The 19252-nt window shown below is 41.1% G+C and overlaps 2 protein-coding genes across 1 annotated transcript; one reads left to right on the forward strand and one right to left on the reverse strand.

The window, feature by feature from the left end:
- Window positions 1–19252, forward strand: part of LOC145656919 (NACHT, LRR and PYD domains-containing protein 3-like) — a 486221-nt gene that overhangs the window by 341555 nt on the left and 125414 nt on the right.
- LOC118241333 (putative methyltransferase-like protein 24) lies at window positions 97–14830 on the reverse strand. Its single transcript, XM_081696264.1, has 4 exons — window positions 14681–14830; window positions 9445–9693; window positions 6076–6238; window positions 97–1695 (listed from the first exon to the last, which is right to left on the reverse strand). The coding sequence occupies exons 1-4, from the start codon at window positions 14707–14709 to the stop codon at window positions 1312–1314; spliced, it is 825 nt and encodes a 274-aa protein (XP_081552390.1). The 5' UTR covers window positions 14710–14830; the 3' UTR covers window positions 97–1311.

Raw genomic sequence — 19252 nt, forward strand, 5'->3', positions numbered from 1 at the left:
GGCACTAATCCGCCTCGTGTCATGAATCTACTGATGCTGTGACAAACTGCATTGCTTCCTTTTGATGATGAACATGCCTGATTCTCAAAGGCAAGTCAAATTTCCTTTGGACGGCAAGCGTACTTTGTGCACCCCAATCAGATAATGATTTATTGTTTGCTTATCTTTGAACAAGAGGAGTCAAGGTGAGACTGCTAATGCAAAGCCCCTATTTTGCACTCCTTTCTTATGCCACTTTCGTTCCCTGTGAGTGCAGTTCATTTACTCGTTTGTTTGGTTTAATTAAGTGCCCAGAGTTCTGGCTTCAGTGAGGAGCAGATGCCTCGTTGGAAGCTATATAACCAGGCATTTGACTTCTAAAGGGGGAGACCACTTTGTAAGTGTGAAAGGCTGGTTTCTATAGATTTTTGTTTTGTTTTTACACATAGGAGACCATAGTACTGAAAGCCGAAGCACACGAACGCGCTTAAGCAAGCACGGCTTATGTCTCCCTCGCACGCATGCACATGCAAGGGAAGTCAACTTCCTGGGTCTCATCCATAATTTATCACGTCACTGTATTCTGATGCAGCAATGTCAAACCATTTCTATGTAGTCAGCTAATATTTCGGTGAAGCTTTATGTGCTGATGGTGATGATACTAAAAAAAAAATTCTCCCCAAGGATGAGGGAGGGAACATTTGTCCAAGCAGTCTGCGTCGACAGCGCAGGGGCTCATTCTCCTGTGCTTTCTGACCAACCTTCTTAAATCGCAGGACCGCTCTGTAGTCAGCTGTGCGTCTCTTAGATTTTGACCATACCAGAGACAAAACTAGTCTGCCGTGTTCGGTTTGAGCTCTTTTCCTGCCTGTAGCTCTATTCCAACCTCATTACTTCTTTTTTTTTGAGCCTGTTCATTTGCCCGCCAGCCAAGACTCGCTCACCCTGTGCCTCCCAGAATGAAGGGTCATCGTTCTCGGACCAGATTCTTCCGATAAGAGGCGGAGGGTCAAACGCCTGACCAGTAGCCAGCAGTAGACGGGCTCTCTCCCGCGGAAGCTTTTCTAACTGCGTCGCTGACCCTCTGGAAATAATGCGACCTTTACATAAAACACTGCTGAGCGCTTAGAAGCACTTATAGCCCCCCTTTGTCCTCATCTTTTTGCCTACAAAGGATGATGCAGCTCTTCCATATGAAAACAGCACTACAGTGAACAGGCCAAACTGTCAAATCTGAACACATCTGGTTGCAGCTTTTGGCCTCAAAGTTTACTTTGGTCAGCACAGCTGCCATGCCCTTCTGAACAATGTTCCCCTTAATTCAAATTCGTGTCAGGCAAGTCGATCTCCCCGCGGAGCGTAACGTGTGTTGACCCAGTTGACCCCCAGTATATAAGTGCTGCTTGTGTTGTGTAGGTTCCTCTGAAGAAACAGGCGTGTCTTTGCGGAGACACTGTAGCTGTGGTAGAGACTGAAATGTGCACGCTCAAGCTCTCTCAGCAGGCTAAACCAATAGCGCACCACGTTTGGCTCGTCCCCGCCCACCTCAAACCCCGCCCAATGCAGGTGGACCTCAAGAAGCAGGAGGCCTACAGAATGCAGAACTCCTTCCAGGACCAGATTCTCTAGAATCTTCCATTCCGCACTCTCCATGTCTACCTTCAGCACATCCACCTGTGAGGAGAAAGCATGCAAACAAGCATTCACTTCATCAGTGATTCATCGTGGACTAACAATTGCACTGCATATGATTCTTTTGTCTGACTGTTGGCAGGAAACCAGACAAAGAACAGCTAAACTTCGACTGCTGAGATCCCTTGCCTCATTATTTCTCATGCATTCAGGACTTTCATTAAAAAGGTTCAGCCTGCTGCTGTCTGAGTGAAGATTAACTGTGAACTCCAGACGGGTGTTTCACACACACATGAATTGAGGTGCATTCCCTCTTTCTCCATCTTGTGTCCAGCTAGAACACTCCCTAGTCCAGTTCTAAGACAATGGCTCATGTTGTCTGCAATTTTAGAAGTTGTCTGAGCCAGTTAAAGTAACTTAGGTCCTCAGTCCAGATTGTTTTTTTACATTAATCTCTCTACAGAGAAATGATTGTGTAAATGATTGGTGAATCATCTTGCATTCTGAGTTCATCTGGTACGTTGCTGCTGCTTTTACACCCTGACTCAATGTTTATTAAAGCGATGGGGTCAAAGGACTTTCTCTTTTGACTGCCTGCCCATTATAATAATTAAAGCACAAGTTCTTTATTATATCCTGCATTAAAAAATTAATACATCTTCTTGAGCACTTGAATAAATTAAAGGTCCCTAGTGTTCCACCTGTTTTTGTTGTTTAAGTATAAGCAGATAAGTTTGAATATAACCCCTGAAAAGGGTTCTCTCCTCCACAGGCACCAAGTTGTGCTTTTAATTTGTCGACTAATTATCAAACCCCTGATGACCTGAATGAAATGAGGAATTCAATGTCTTTTTCTTTTTTTCTCAAACTCCAGCTTTGTCTGCACTTGTTCAGTTGGACAGGAATGGGGTGTTTCATGCTGGCTAATTAACATTTAGGGAACACTAAAGAAGCTATTTGGGAATGCAACCCTTTGGCGGGACATTAATGATCTAGCTTTAATTACACTCTCATCAACGTGCGTATATGAGGAAAAAAAAATCCATGAAGATCTGCTACTTCCTAATTTTTCCACACTTGCCATCTTCAACATGAGAAGATATATTATTATGATTATTATTATTATGATTATTATTATTATTATTATTATTAATAGTAGTAGTAGTATACACTCTTTAGAACCCATTGGAATGAATGTTATGATTTCAACATGTACTTTTTCATATAGAAACTGATTCCTCCTACTATTAATTCAGAAGCGCTTGCATAGCCAATGAAGGACCTCTGTCCAAAGCGTGGTGTTTCTCTGGAAACTGTGTACTTCACTACAATTCTGAATTGAATCTCTGCAACTTTTATGACAGTACACTACAGCTGAAGAAGATTCCAGAAAGGAACCAGAACTTTTGTACTATACATTGCAAGGTGGGGCCTCCATGGATCAAACTTGTTTTTCCAACACATCCCACAGATGCTTGGTTGGATTGAGATCTAGGAAATTTGCAGGCTGATTCATCACCTTGAAAGCTTTTTTTGAAATTTTATTTTTTTCCAGTGTGGTAAGGCACATTATCCTGCTAAAAGAGGCCATTGTCATTAGGGAATACAATTCCTATGAAGGGGTATAGTTGGTGTACAACAATGTTTATGCAGGCAGAAAATTGCCCTTGCCTCCTTCCCATAGTGACTGCTGGTGATATCTTCCCCAGTTACACAAAGCACCTGCACTCAGCCATCCACATTACATAAAAGAAAACATGATCCACTGGGCCAGGCCACTTTTCTTCAGTGTCTACATGACCCTGTTGCTGGTTCACTGCTTGTCTTTGCTTGGGCCACTTTTGGTAGGTACTAACCATTTCTGGGAACACCCCACAAGATCTGCCATTTTGAGGTGCTCTGACCCAAACTAGGCATCACAATTGTCAATGTTCTATAGTTCCTATCGGTTGCTCATTTTCCTGCTTCCAGCACATCAACATCAAGAACCTTGACAGGTGCCAAAGGGCTGGGATATATCAATGTTATTCATTTTCCCTATAAGTGGTTTTAACGTAAATGATCGGTGTATATTGAAGGTAGTCTATTGATTTTAAATGTAGTTCTATGTTCCTCTTGACAACAAGGAAGCATGCTTAGGTTACAAATGATGAACACTTTATAATGAATTTAGAAATGATTGGCTTACTAAAAAGCTAGATCTAGGCAACCTTCTTAAAATTGTTTAGTGTCACCACAGCTCAGTGGTTAAGGTACTTGACTTATAATTGGAAGGTTGCTGGTTTAAGCCCCACCACCGCCAGGTTGCTGCTGTTGGGCCCCTGAGCAAGGCCCTTATCCCTTAAAAGTACTCAGTCATAATTGTAAGTTGCTTTGGATAAAAGCATCAGCTAAATTCCATAAATAAAAGCTTAAAAGTCTGAGGTAAATTAAACTCCTAGCATGGTCGCCTGTGCTAAATCAGATTTCTCTCAATAAATTTTGTTTCCCCCAGAAGACCTTTCTTGAGATGGTTCACAGAGTGTGCACTTCTGAACTAGGAACCCTAATCCCAGCACCTGTTTTTCAGCATTCTTGATGTGATAAGTGGCTCATAGTTCTGAGCAAACAATATTGGCCATTTTCCAGGACAAAACCTCAGTTCAAAGTTTAATAGTTTTGGCTTCAGGACATGAATTTTCAGCCTCTGCTTTAAATTCAATTATGGACTTTGCGGTAATAGGGATGAAACACTAATTATGGTGGGAGAGCTCAGAAGAATGACTAAAATAAGCCAGCAACAGAAACTCTTGGTATGGAAATTAGAGGGTGAATTTGAGTCCTGTCAACACAAGGAAGATACATAGACCTACTTCTGAAAAACAAATGTAGAACTGAAATAATAAAACACATTTAACAAATATGCTTTAAAAAAAAAATATATAAACCATATAGCACTATACAGCTGCTAACATTTCATGTTATAAATGCTAAGGAGTAATGATTATATAATACTGTCACCTTAAATGAGGAACTGTTTGCCATTTAAAAGCACCAAATTATAAGCCATCATCAGAAAAGTATTGCTGTGGATGACCTCAAAGGTACTCCAGTCCTCAACAATTTATGCAGTTTCTAGGAAATTAAATTTGTGTAAATAAGATTTGGCAAAATAAGTGGCTTAAAAGTCTGAACTTTCCATCCATATATATAGCGGAGGCCCAGTGGTTCATCTCCCTAATCAGAAGTGCAAATGGATCAGCAAATGGATTTGTTTAAATGTCACTAATTGTAGTTAATTGTATAATGCCATCATGCCTTCCCACAAGAAAATAAAACTGGGGCACTTACAAACAAAAAGGTGGGAGAAATGTCCCACCTAACTAGTTTCTATTTGAATAAAGGTGAGCTTCATTTAAATGTATTATAAATTTGACTGTTTTTACTGTTTATTCATGTTTAATTTTTATATTATGTTCTTGGAGCAGTAATGACGTCTTAAACCAGGGTGCCCAACTCCACACCTGGAGAGCCAGAGTCATCCACAGTTTTAGGAATTCCCAGGTGTGTTTCTTAAGTGTGTTTGAACAGGCTCAGCGTACCTCTAATTTAAACCTTTTTGCATCATCTGTGAATTACAGTATGATATATGCAGTATATGCCTGAATCTGAAACACATTCACCTCCAACTTTATCAGAAACACCTGCCTTGCACCTCTACTCAGTGCTGGACCCTTTTGTCATTACACCCCTTTTATGAGGGTGGCCTCATGCCTGTGGTTCCTTCTGGGTCTCTTCTTTTAGGTCTGCTGCCATAGATAGATCTGCTGGAGTCCATCTTTGCACATTATAGTTCTCTAATTTACACACCCCTTTACCTGGATATGCCTAATAATCTACTCTCTCTTCCTGCCAAAGTACACCTACCCCCGATGTCATGATGTTACTGAGCCTCAACCCGTCTCAGGTGCCATAGCTACTCCCACCACCCCCTGATGTCCCCTGCTGTAGCCCACCACACCTCCACCCCACCAACTCATCAGTTGCTCTTGATGGACGTTCTCGTGCGGGATTGGTTTTGGACATGCATACACCATTGGGACCAGACTAGGGATTCTGGAAATCATTTCATTTTATTATTGTCTCTATTGTTACTATTGTGATGACCATTGTCAGCCAGAGGAGAACCCCCCCACCCCCTTTGAGTCTTGGTTCCTCTCAAGATTTGTTCCTCATCCTCCAGGGAGTTTTTCTTTGCCAGTGACACCCTTGGCTTGCTCACTGGGTGCTTGGACTCCGTCATTTGTAAAGCTGCTTTGTGACAAAATCTGTTGTAAAAAGCGCAATAAATACATTTGATTTGACTATTATAGATGCATTTTATAGGTGTACTATTACAGTCTGTAGTCTCTTGTCATGCACTATATGTCAGCCACACACTATCCCAGTCACCTGTGGTCAGTTTCTGACAGGATGTTATTTGGGTAGTGGGACATTTTCAAAGTCACTGACAGTGACACGGTGGTGGCAGGGCTGTGGGTGTTGTGCCAGTATGATTGCATCAGGCACTGTAGTTTTTCCATGTGTCAGCTTCCTCCATGGGTTTAGAGTGGTTTGCCCCCCGAAAACATCCAGGCAACAGGTCATCCTGTGGTCAGAAACAACCCAGTGAGTTTGAGGGTTACAAGCACAAACTGCACAGAAACAGAAGGGCTAACAGCATCTAATTGCACACAGTGTTTCTTAGAAATAAATGTCACTAATGAAGTGGGTAGAAAGTATATGTGGTTGCATATTTATCTTCATTTACTCTGTCTCCATGTTTAGCTAAACAGAATGGTCTATCATTATTGAACGTCTGTCTTAAAGAATATTAGCACCTTTTGACTCATCACATTTTTTCCTTGTCTAGGATTAAGACAAGCAAAAAGTCATGTGAGAAAATATCTGTTGTTTATCATCTTATATGGATAATAGAGAAATTGAACCTGTCATTCAAGTTATTCAAACAATTTTCTCCTTAAAAATATTTCATTATTCTATATATTCTTATAAGCAAAAGCTGACAAATATTTACATTCACATTTGACCTTTGATCTTTTTGTAAGAACCCTTGAGTCTACAGGAACTCCTAAGTCATCTTGCATGAGTTCCTATTTCATTGGGTGTAAATATCTAGCAACACACAAGCCAGATACCTTTCATCACCCATCAACATTAGAGAATATACAAATGGTATTAAATATTAATGACCTTAATCAATCAGATGAGACAAAAGCTGTAATAAATAATGCCACTCCTACTATTACTATATCCACTATACTATATTCACTATTAGGAGAATGATTAGGAAAATTTGAAATGAGCTAAAACGGCTGGGAAAAGGAAGTGTATTTTGCCTCCACAGTAGGTGAAACTTCCTCCACAGATCACAGGTGTAAAACTGTAAAAGCAGATTAAATCCTGAGGACACTATGTGTCTAAAATATCGATGCCAATAAATTATTTGCTCTGTTCAGTAAACATTGAAACTCTGAAGAAACCTTTTATCCCAGAAAAGATAATCTAGGAATAGGTGATAGTTGTTATTTTTTTAATGTGACTGGAATCCAGAGCATATACTTCCAAATTCATACAGAAATGTTTCAGTGACCACAGAAGCTTCAGAAACCAAAGTGTCCACAGAAGCATCCTAAACCCCACTGAAAACCTTTGAGTTGCGCTAAAGACGAGAGTCCCCAGAGATTGTCTCTATTTTTTTCCCTTTCCTTTGAATTAAGATGATAAACAAGAAACATCTTTCACAAGAGGTTTTGCTTGTTTTTACCAAGGGTGTCAATAATTCTGGAGAGCACTCTATTACTGGAATGTTTTCCACCTGGGCCACGAAGCTTAATCGATAGAGTATAAAGCATCGACTTGCTGATGCTACGCACCAGAGCGTGGTTTGTAGGCTTTTCAGTGAAGGGCCGGAATTTAATTTGCAATGATTAAACTCAGAGCGTGAGAAGGTGGGAGAGTGATATATGAGAGTGACAAAAAAGCCTGGCATCTTGGGATATGGTGCATAAATACGAAGCAATTATCATTTTGATAAAGGGATGGGGGTGGGGAGATAGTTCTTTCTGTTCAGAGCGAAGTTGAAAAAGACATTGACTGATGAGATGGGCGTTGTAATATGTCAACTGTGAGATCATTGCACGCCCCGCTGACTGTAGGCATTTGACAGCGCTGTCGCTGTGATGTAGTGCAATACAAGCGTATCACTGCACCAAGTGAGGACGTGGCACCAGTACTGAAGTTCTTGGCTCGAGCTGTGACATGACATGGTGGCCTTTGCTTTAAATACGGGTCAGCAATTCATTAAAACAACTGGGTGTGAAAAGTTCCCAATATTCATAGGGCACAGCACTAACACGACCTCATTTTACACAGACATGAACCAGTGTGCTCACGCTACAGACTCCATACATACAGCTGTAATTTGCTTTGCAGACAGCTATCAGGCTGTGCGGTATACCTGGCAGGACTGCGAAAATTTCAGGTTTTGCTAAATGATAACGTGATGATATGCAAGGATAAACCCATTCAGTGGAGAGTGTCTCGCAGCTTTCAGGACTGAATGCAGAATGAGTCAGGATAGATGCCCTGCGTCACAGCGTGTAGAGCAGGGCGTGAAGCGCACTCACTGCTTTCTTTGTTTGTCCGATCGTTTTGCAAGCATAGCAGTAATACTAATAGTAATGAATGTACGTTGAAAGGGCATATCATGTGGGCTAAACTTGTAGGCATAGTTATAAAGCAAGGGTTGAACACTTATTAAAGAGGTGCTCCCATGTATGTTCCCATTTTTAAAGCAAACATTAAAACAGTTTACTTCATTTTTATTTTCCCCTGGATTTTCTTGGTCCTTTAGAAGATGGAGGATGTATTCTAATTAGGTAACCAAAGGACAGGAGTAGTAGTAATAGGTGAAGATTATTTGAGCTTGAGGCTTTTGGGGATAACTGTAAATGTGCATCTACGGCACGTCTTAGGAGAGTAGAGTGAGCCTAGAAGCAGTCTTCAGGGGCCGGCTAGAATCTATGAAAAGTCTTTAGGAAGTGTGAGTTGCTGAGAGTGATCCCTCGGTTAATTTGGCTGTGAGCAGAGTGACTGAATGACAGGTGTTGATGAATTTGAATGAAGAGCCGGTAACCTCTATAAAGACCTCCCCCCCTTTTGTTTTAAATCACCCGGACTTTTAGAGATTGTTATTTTAAATGGTTATGTACGTACAGAGTTAATGGAGTTCTTCTTGGATGGTATCTCAGAAGCCATCTTTTTTGCAGTGATTCACTTTATGTAATCTGATTTTTAAATTTGTGGGGGTGTCACATGCATATGTGATTTTCAGTTTACTGTGATGTAACAAACTAACACTTCAACAAACCTCCCTTGTCTCACAAAGCAGCTTACTGAATTAGGGACCATAGTATCAGTGTGCATGACAGTATTTTCTGCTCCAGAGAATTTCTTCTCTTTTTGTCATATTATTTACAAAATATTTGGAGACAAACTATGGATTTTTCATTGTTTTTGTTATTTTGGTTGTTCCAGGAAAAAGTACACCCTTGGAAACTATTCACATATGTAACACATATGTCTAGCTGACCATGTCATCGCATTTCAGAATATGAAATCTAGTTCCATTTAAGAGCCATCAATGACACACATAGCTAAGGAGGCTCATCTAAAACACCAACTCTAAAGTGAGTTTCTACAGGAACGTTTAATTAGTGCTCTTTGACTATGAAGATGTCAAAGCATCCAATTTGCACATTTAAAAGCCCTGATGGCTTTGTAAAGTTAAACCTCTTGGCGGTGTTTGGCGTCAACTGTCTGTGCCCAAAGTCATTGAGGATCGCGGCCAGCTTCTTGGTGCTGCTGCGTTGCCTCTGTGCTGAGATGGCTGGGTTTGGCTCCCTCCAGTCAATGGAGAGCTGGTACAGCCACACCCCTGAGTCCTGTAGGTGTGCCGCGTCGATGCTGGGATCGAAACAATGAACCTCGTAGCCAGCAGTGGCCAGAGCCTTCTTCAGCCACAGGTCCTCTCCTCCCAGCCTGCAGAGGGAAAGCAAGAAAAAGAAGGAGGAACAGAGAGACAGAGAGACAGAGACACATTTATGCAAAGCTGTTGAACTCTTGCAGCAAGGGCAAGCTTTTTTACCAATTGTTCCAAAGAGCAAAAAGAGCAGTTTATCAGCTTTTAAAGATAAGCCCAATAACTGCACAACCAAAGCAGGGGAGAACCAAATTTCAACCTGAAATGGAAGAACCATGGCTGGACTCCAGCAGAGGATCGCACTCCGATCTGCTCTGCCTTCGGCTGAAGGAGCCCTGGAGCCAACTGGATGCACAAAAGACCCACGGGCTTCTAGTGTTTGGCTGCTCAAATATGATCTCGTGTTGGATGAGAAGTGCACTTGTGTTGTGCTGCCTCCAGTATAAATTAAACATTAGCTCGGATTGGGGAATCAGTAGAATCTAGTGATTGTTGCAGTTTTATGAGATGGGCCAGAATCCCAGCGCTTCACTGGCTCTGTTCCTACAATTCAGCTTCTTGGCTGGGATTAAGTATAAGTGTTATCTCACTCTAAAAGGGTTAACAGGCACTGCATGCTTTTTCATGCCATGCTCTAGGAATGAACAAGAATGGCGTTGACTGTTGAATACATAATGGACAGTTTGCAAGGCACTTTACTCTTGAACAGTTTGCTCAAGACAGTGGGCTTCAGGTATTCAGCCTGAGCTCTGGCTCTCCTTCTGATGTGCTTTCTCTGATCTTCATGCCTCCCTCCCTTGCTTGCTTTTAGGTTTCCCCAGTTCAACTAGGGGACATGTGACATGATCACACAGTTGGTTTATGGTGTCTTTGTGCTGTGGAGAGAGTGAGTGAGAGAGTAGTCAATGATTCATTTAGTTCCCTAGCACTTAAACACCCAAAGACACTTGGGGCTTTTTGTGTTCAGCCATATTCCTCATGAGGGAGCAGAAAAGAAAAGATCAGAGGGAAGGAACTGCAATCAGGGACCCACTTCCTTCTCTCCACACACCAAAGGGGGATGTCCAGTTTCCCTGTGGGAAAGCCACAGCATGTAGTGCAGAACCAGCTGAATGGGAAATCCCCAAGCTGCTGTATTACAATATTAGCTGTTGATCAAATGTGAACCGATCAGCTTGGTGCAGGTAAACAAATGGAACTTCAGCTGAGTGCTTGCAAGACACACAAATCCAACAACTCCACTGACCTGCATGCCATAATCTGGGCAGGTCTGAGGCCTGAAGCTATAGGAGCAGACCTTCGCAAAGACACCAGCACCACCGCCAACACCTCCGTCATCTCTGCCATAAGCACCATGAGCCACTATTCTGGCACCAAACTCATCTGTCTCTGTGCTTGTGGGCAGGCCGTGTTAGAGAGTCATCCCAGCGGTTGCACCGGCCCGGCAGTACACTCATCATGTGTTGGGCACTATTCACACTAATTACAGACCTGGCTAATCTCATCAGTGTTGTCTGCATTGTCTTTACCACAGGGAGTTGTCGACATACACCACTGTGAATAAATGAAATATCACAATAAACAGATCTATGTATTCACTATGTGTTTGTAATATTCCAAGTTATTACTGAAATTATAGCCCACAAAATCAACATCACACATGTTTGCACTGACTTTCTTTCACAGCAGACATGTCAAAGGTTAGCTGAGGTTTAGTGTTTTTTATTTTATTTATCTTTAAAGAAACCTTTATGCATTGAAAAAATATTATTAAATATGCTATATGTTTTTTTTAAAGATGTAATTTAGAAGGAAGCTTGTGCAGGCCTTCGACACTTAGATTGTTTACTCCCCACTTTCACGGTTGGTCGGTTCCCTAAAGGGGGGGATACGCCCCTGCCAGACTAGGACTGTCTCACTCACTTTCCCCGCTCGCAATCACCTGTCTTCTGACAGGAGACACCTGCGTCTCATTTACCTGTATGCGTATTTGTACACCCACAGGTTCGGAGGGACAGTGCTGCACATTAGTAGTCAAACCACACGAGTCTGCTGTGGACGAAAAACCAGATCCTGCAGTGGGCACCGTCCTGCTATCGGAGGTGCTTCCCAAACAAGGCAGTACCCCTCCAGGCTACTTCAATAGAAAGCCCTGAAGCTGATGGGTAGGTGCCTATTCCTTTAGAGTACCAGGACCTGGAGCAGGTCTTCAGCTCCAGCAAAGCCACTCGGCTTCTACCGCATCGAGACTGGGTCTGCGCTGTAACACTCAAGGAGGGAGCGGTGCCCCCTCGGTGCAGGATCTACCCCCTCTCTCAGGAGGAGCAGCAGGCTATGGGACAGTATATCAAAGAGACGCTGCAACAAGGGTATGTCTGACCCTCGACCTCTCTGGCATCAGCAGGGGTCTTCTTTGTAAAGAAGAGGGATGGGGGCCTGAGACCTTGTGTGGACTACCGAGGACTCAACAAGCTGCTGGTGCAGTACCCATATCCCCTTCCCCCGGTACCAGCAGCACTTGAACAACTGAGAGGAGCCAGGTATTTCACAAAACTGGATTTACGCAGCGTATACAACCTAATCCGGATCAAGGACAAAGACGAATGGAAAACAGCCTTCAGCACCTCCAAGGGCCACTATGAGTATTTAGTTCTGCCGTGTGGTCTGGCAACGGCCCTGTCGATTTTCCAGGCCTACATTAATGAGGTTTTTAGGGAGTTTTTGGGAATATCCGTCATCGCCTCTAGCGACGACATTTTGATCTATTCCCCCTCCCGGAACCAACATGTGCGTGACGTGCGGGCCGTGCTACAGACCTTGTTAGTGAACCAACTGTATTGCAAGGCTGAGAAATGCAAATTCCACTGCAAGGAGGTCGACTTCTTAGCGTACGCTATTCAACAAGGGAGTGTGAGTATGCAACCAGGCAAGATGAAGGCGTGGCCAAGGCCGCTTACACCAAAAGCACTACAATGCTTTCTGGGCTTCGCCAACTTTTATAGGAGGTTTATTAAATCCTTAGTTCACTGGCAAGGCCCCTCACAGACCAGCTGCGGGGACCTGTGCGAAGGATCAAGTGGACTCAGGAGGTCCACAAGGCTTTCGAGTAGCTCAGGAACACTTTCACAACCTCTCCCGTCTTGCAACAACGACCCTGAGAGACCTTTCGTGATAAAGGTAGACGCCTCCAACATGGGAGTGGGTGCAATACTTTCCCAACACACGGGAGAGAGAGGTGGCCTGTGGCCCATCGCTTACTTCTCTGCTGAGCTCAGTTTCCAAGAGAGGAACTACAGGGTTGGGCACCGTGAGCTTCTGGCTATGAAGCTCGCTTTTGAGGAATGGAGGCACTGGCTTGAGGGAGCAATACACCCATTCACAGTTTATACTGACCAGAAGAACCTAGAATACCTCGAGACCACCAAGAGACTAAATGTCAGGCAGGCCATGTGGTCAATCTTCTTCTCCCAGTTTCAGTTCAAGGTCACCTACAGGCCGGGAGAGAAGAACACCGGAGGGATGGTGCTGCACATTATTAGTCAAACCACACAAGCCTACTGGAGAGACGTTACTCTGCTCCTGAAAAGCCACTAGACTCGGTATCGCTGCTTTGAGAGAATGGATAATAAAGATCCTGTTACTGGAACTTCACCTCTCGCTTCATCTCTGCCGCCGACGTCACACCCACAAAGCCTCGATTTAAATACCCCAGCATTAGGAGCTTGTGTTGTCTTTTCTGCTGATCTAGCAATCAAAACACTACTGACAGAACGTGACATTACAATATGCAGACATCAGTGTATTTAACTGGAAATGCCGAAACAGATTTTATTGTGTTATTCAACATTTATTAATAACTGGCAGTGGTGACTGAAATAGTTATACAGGAACACTGTAGCTATGTGTTTTTTCTTGGTCAAAGCAGGGCCACTTTCTTAAAACATGCTGGAAACATTGCCATCTTGTGAAAAAATGTGCTTTGATCTTAAATGCTTCTTGGGTTTCCAGACAGGAAGTTGTTTTTTTATCAGGACACGCTGGTCCATAAACTTCATGATCAGAAGCATTATTCATTCTATTGATCTGTCTGAATGCTAAGAGAGCTTGGATCAAGAGGTCTATAATTCCAAGCAAATTCACTTATGTACACATGCTAATGCAGTTTGATTTTATTACTTCAAGAGTCAAATATGTGGCTTATTAACTTACAGCTGTGCATATATTGAGAGAGAGAAAGAACATGCAACGTATAAAGTCATAACATCCCCCTGTTATGCCATTACTCAGTGTGGAACCAAAGCAGTTTACACACAAAAACACTCTCAGAAGGGGGTTAATGTTCACACTACACAGAACTTGCTGATTCTGCAAGTTGAAGAATACAGCGAGTCCTCAGTCAAAAAAACGGATCGAGACGTGACCTTCACCACAGGAGCAATAGGACAAACTGTGTGTGTGTGTTGCTGTATGTCTGTGTGTCGGTGGGATGCATGACAACGTGAATGACCGAAGGGTGTAAATTATGAGGGGATATTTTTCCATGAAATGAATAAGACTGCAAAGACTTCCTCTTTTTCAGGCCCATTTTAGTTTGTTTTTTAAAATATTTTTACATTTTTATTTATGAAGTTTTATTTGGGTGCAATCCAAGTCTTCTGGCATATGAGTTGAATTCTATAAGATATTTATTAATTTCATCTTAAGGGGTTTGACTGGTCCCTTTACAAAATGTAATGTTTTTATGTCACTTTCTATCAAGAAGTTGAAACAAAATCTGTCTTAGATGACCTGCAAAATACATTTCCCCATCAACCAGGTTTCACATTATCTCATTAGTGGTAGGTCTCTGCTGTATTTGAACAGTAGGAAAGAGGGTTCCTTTGAGAAAAATCTTATCTATGTGCACATGTATGAATGCATGCACTGTGTGTGGGTGAGCACATGCATGCATGTGTACATTGTGTAGTCCAGCATACAGACTGTAGTGAGCATTCATTTAAAAATTTGCCGTGTGATCACATGCAGTCTAAAGCGCTCATTCCTTACCTTTTCACCTGAAATCTTCTTGGCTCCATATCTCGCCCATAAATTTTGGAAGCCGAAAAAGGATCCGTGCCTTACCCGAGTGAGCCCACCTGCCCTAGCTGTATTATACACACATATAAATACATACATACATCTTACTCTCTCTTGTTATCTGTGGAACGAAATCTGCAGCAATAGTTTCATTAATTTGAAAATGAACATTGCAGTTGAAAAACTAAATTGAAACTGAAACTTCAAGTTTTGATTTTGAACTTTGAAAAATACAACAATTTTATTCAAACTAAAAATAAGTGCAGGAAACGTTTCTGTTTAAACACAGCTTTGATTAAATGATTGAATATGATTTATTAATTCAAAATAATTCTGTTTTCACTTTTATAAGCACTTTGAGATCTTAATCTAGTTAGTTCACTGAGAGCACATTATCAGACTATATTCAATATTACATTATGTTACATAACGAACTAACCTATAACTCACTTACTCTAGTTAGTACTGAGAGCACATTATAAGATTATATTCAATAGTACATTATGTTACATAATGAACTAACCTATAACTCACTTACTCTAGTTAGTACACTGAGAGCACATTATCAGACTATATTCAGTATTACATTATGTTACATAATGAACTAACCTATAACTCACTTACTCTAGTTAGTACACTGAGAGCACATTATCAGACTATATTCAATATTACATTATGTTACATAATGAACTAACCTATAACTTTGCCATCAAGGTTCACATTCATCATATTAACCCTAAGACATCACAGCACGTCAGCTGCATATATTTAGCTAATATATAATAACAAATAATAAATCAATTACACAACACACAACACATACTAACACAACAACTCACTGCTCTTCATACAACACAGACTAACACAACACACACAGCTCTTCACACAACACAGACTAACACAACAACACACAGCTCTTCACACAACACAGACTAACACAACAACTCACTGCTCTTCACACAACACAGACTAACACACACAGCTCTTCACACAACACAGACTAACACAACACACACAGCTCTTCACACAACACAGACTAACACAACACACACAGCTCTTCACACAACACAGACTAACACAACACACACAGCTCTTCATATAACACAGACTAACACAACAACACACAGCTCTTCACACAACACAAATTAACATAACAACACACAGCTCTTCACACAACACAGACTAACACAACACACACAGCTCTTCACATAACAGACTAACACAACGCACACAGCTCTTCATACAATGCAGACTAACACAACACAACACAGCTCTTCACACAACACAGAGTAACACAACACACACAGCTCTTCACACAACACAGACTAACACAACATACACAGCTCTTCACACAACACAGACTAACACAACGGTGAATATTAATAGACTGTGAATATTACAGCAGGACACGTCCTCAAAGAGACATGTAGACTGTGACTATTACAGCAGGACATGTCCTCAAAGACAGTGCCCACAAAGAGGCTTTTATTGTAAAACACATTTAAAGAAGGCAAGAGGTGAAGAAACATCTCTGGTTATTCTAGGAAATATGACCTGCCACCTAAAGCTCCTGGTGCCCCAACTCCAAACCCTACACACAGTAACCTCACAACATTCTGAACATTTACTTTAACTAAATGCAGTTCCATTGTTCCTGCACATGTGCAATGGCACAATTCATTATCTAATTAAGCATAACACTTAAATACCCAATTAAGCATAACATCTGACTTTCTGATCTATTCATGATCAGATAATTATGAAGTGAGAGCTTAGATACATCTTATAAATGATTACTAATATATTAATTCATGGTGAATAACACTAACTCATTAGTTCATGATTAGTTCATTAAGATCCAGCTAGACAGTAACCATGATAAATAATTACTAATATAATAATTCATGATGAATAACACTAACACATTAGTTCATGATTAGTTCATTAAGATCCAGCTAGACAGTAACCATGATAAATGATTACTAATATATTAATTCATGGTGAATAACACTAACTCATTAGTCCATGATTAGTTCATTAAGATTCAGCTAGACATTAACCATGCAGCACACAGCCTGTTCACTGGGCTGCCATCTAGCAGGAGGGTCCGCAGCACACACGCAGAACAAACCAGCTGATAAACAGTTTCTGTCCTCTGGCTATCAGACTCTTAAACAGGATGTGAAACAATTAGTCCTTCCCAGTATCAGTTCACTGTGGCACTTTATCACTACTACTATTAATATATTTTAGCACACTACTACTTGAACATTTCTACATAGTCACTATTAATATACAGTGTGTAGTTTATCTACAGATTACCCTTGGCTAATATATTCAATAGTCACATTGTTTATTTTGTCGACTCCTGAAGTCACATTGTTTATTTTGTCTACTCTGCTGTTGTATATTCTGTTTATTCTGTTTATATTTAGTATATTATTGTCATCTCATCATTAGTTACATGTATAAATGTTAATACTGCTGCAGAGGAGTCACCCGAGCCTAACCACAAACACTTCCGTGCATTAATGTCCTGTATGTTTATACAAATGACAAACTTGACTTGACTTATGGAATCATTAATTGTGCTCATGTAGAAAAAAATGCTGTTTTGAGACTGTGAAGTTATTGTCAAGCTTGTGGGTCAAATGATGAATTTTAACCTTTACAGAAGAGGATTTGGGTCAAATGATGATAAATTGAGATTTGATGGACTGAAATACATAAGAGTCACCTGAACGTTTCTCTCAGTAGGTGGTCTTGTACCAGTGAAGCCCCTTCTAATCTCTCATGTTGGACATGTAGTCATGGAGACTGTCCTCTCCTTTGCTTTCCCAAGCACTTTCACTTTCATAATGCACCTGCTTCAGCTCATGATGGGATAGCCAATTAGCACATGTCTTGAATCCATTATCATAGAGCAATGAGACCACTAGGTGGCGGACTGACATTGGATTTGGTTGACTTCATTAAATGCATGTTTACTATATACACATTTTTGATGAGGAGAAATGCAGTGTGTCTGAACTGCAGGTTTACAGTGATGAGAGGGAATGCAGTGTGTCTGAACAGCAGGTTTACAGTGATGAGAGGGAATGCAGTGTGTCTGAACAGCAGGTTTACAGTGATGAGGAGGAAGGCAGTGTGTCTGAACAGCAGGTTTACAGTGATGAGAGGGAATGCAGTGTGTCTGAACAGCAGGTTTACAGTGATGAGAGGGAATGCAGTGTGTCTGAACAGCAGGTTTACAGTGATGAGGGGGAATGCAGTGTGTCTGAACAGCAGGTTTACAGTGATGAGAGGGAATGCAGTGTGTCTGAACAGCAGGTTTACAGTGATGAGGGGGAATGCAGTGTGTCTGAGCAAAAGTGGAATTTCCTGATGCAAGAACTTTTTATCTTTCCCGCTGGACATGTTATGCCAATATCAGACTGTTCAGAAAGCTTAAATAATCAATAATGTGAGATTTGTTGATTTAATCTCTTCCGTAAATGTAAATAAACATTCTAAAGTATTAAAAGAGATCACAGCAACAGAAATACTGGCATCAGATACTGCTGACATTATAGTAATGACACACCTAATATTATCAGAGGAATTTCTGTTTAGAATAAAACTGACCTGGTCCTTATGGATCAATGACACAATTACTCCGTCTAATCTGTTTGCCAAAATCTTGGACAGTATTCTAGCATCAAGCGGTATTAAGGAGATTGGCCTATAATCACCAGAGTCTTTATCTTTGTTTAATATTAATGTAATAAGGGACTGAGACTCTCTGCTCTTCTTAATTAAAATCACACGTATAAATAGTTTGTTTACAATTTTTTTAATTTGGAAGATTCAACTTCTAAAAATTGTAACATTAGAAATTTAAAAAGATGAGTGGTTAGAACAGGGGACATTGGGTTGGTTCGTAATTTTCAGGATCTGTTTGCTTTTCTTAGATCAGTGTCACTGACAGGTTTTCTTCCGGTGGGTGACGGGGTGTCTGGGGTGTGCAGCAACATGGGCGCTGCATCGTGTGCTCACCATGGCTGGCACACCCCTGCCCTGGATGTGTCATGGTTAATGGTTGATGGTTAATGGTCATCATGGTCATGGTTAATGGTTAATGGTTAATGGTCATGGTTAATGGTTAATGGATATCATGGTCATGGTTAATGGTTAATGGTCATGGTTAATAGTTAATGGTTAATGGTTATCATGGTCATGGTTAATGGTCATCATGGTCATGGTTAATGGTTAATGGGTAATGGTTATCATGGTCATGGTTAATGGTTAATGGTTAATGGTTATCATGGTCATGGTTAATGGTTAATGACTATCATGGTCATAGTTAATGGTTAAGGGTTAATGGTTAATGGTTAATGGTAAATGGTAAATGGTTATTATGGTCATGGTTAATGGTTAATGATTATTGGTTATCATGGTCATGGTTAATCGTTAATGATTAATGGTTATCATGGTCATGGTTAATGGTTAATGGTTAATGGTCATCATGGTCATGGTTAATGGTTAATGGTTATCATGGTCATG

Source organism: Electrophorus electricus, chromosome 1 (assembly GCF_041902795.1).
Source record: "Electrophorus electricus isolate QZ-2024a chromosome 1, ASM4190279v1, whole genome shotgun sequence".
NCBI lineage: Eukaryota > Metazoa > Chordata > Actinopteri > Gymnotiformes > Gymnotidae > Electrophorus > Electrophorus electricus.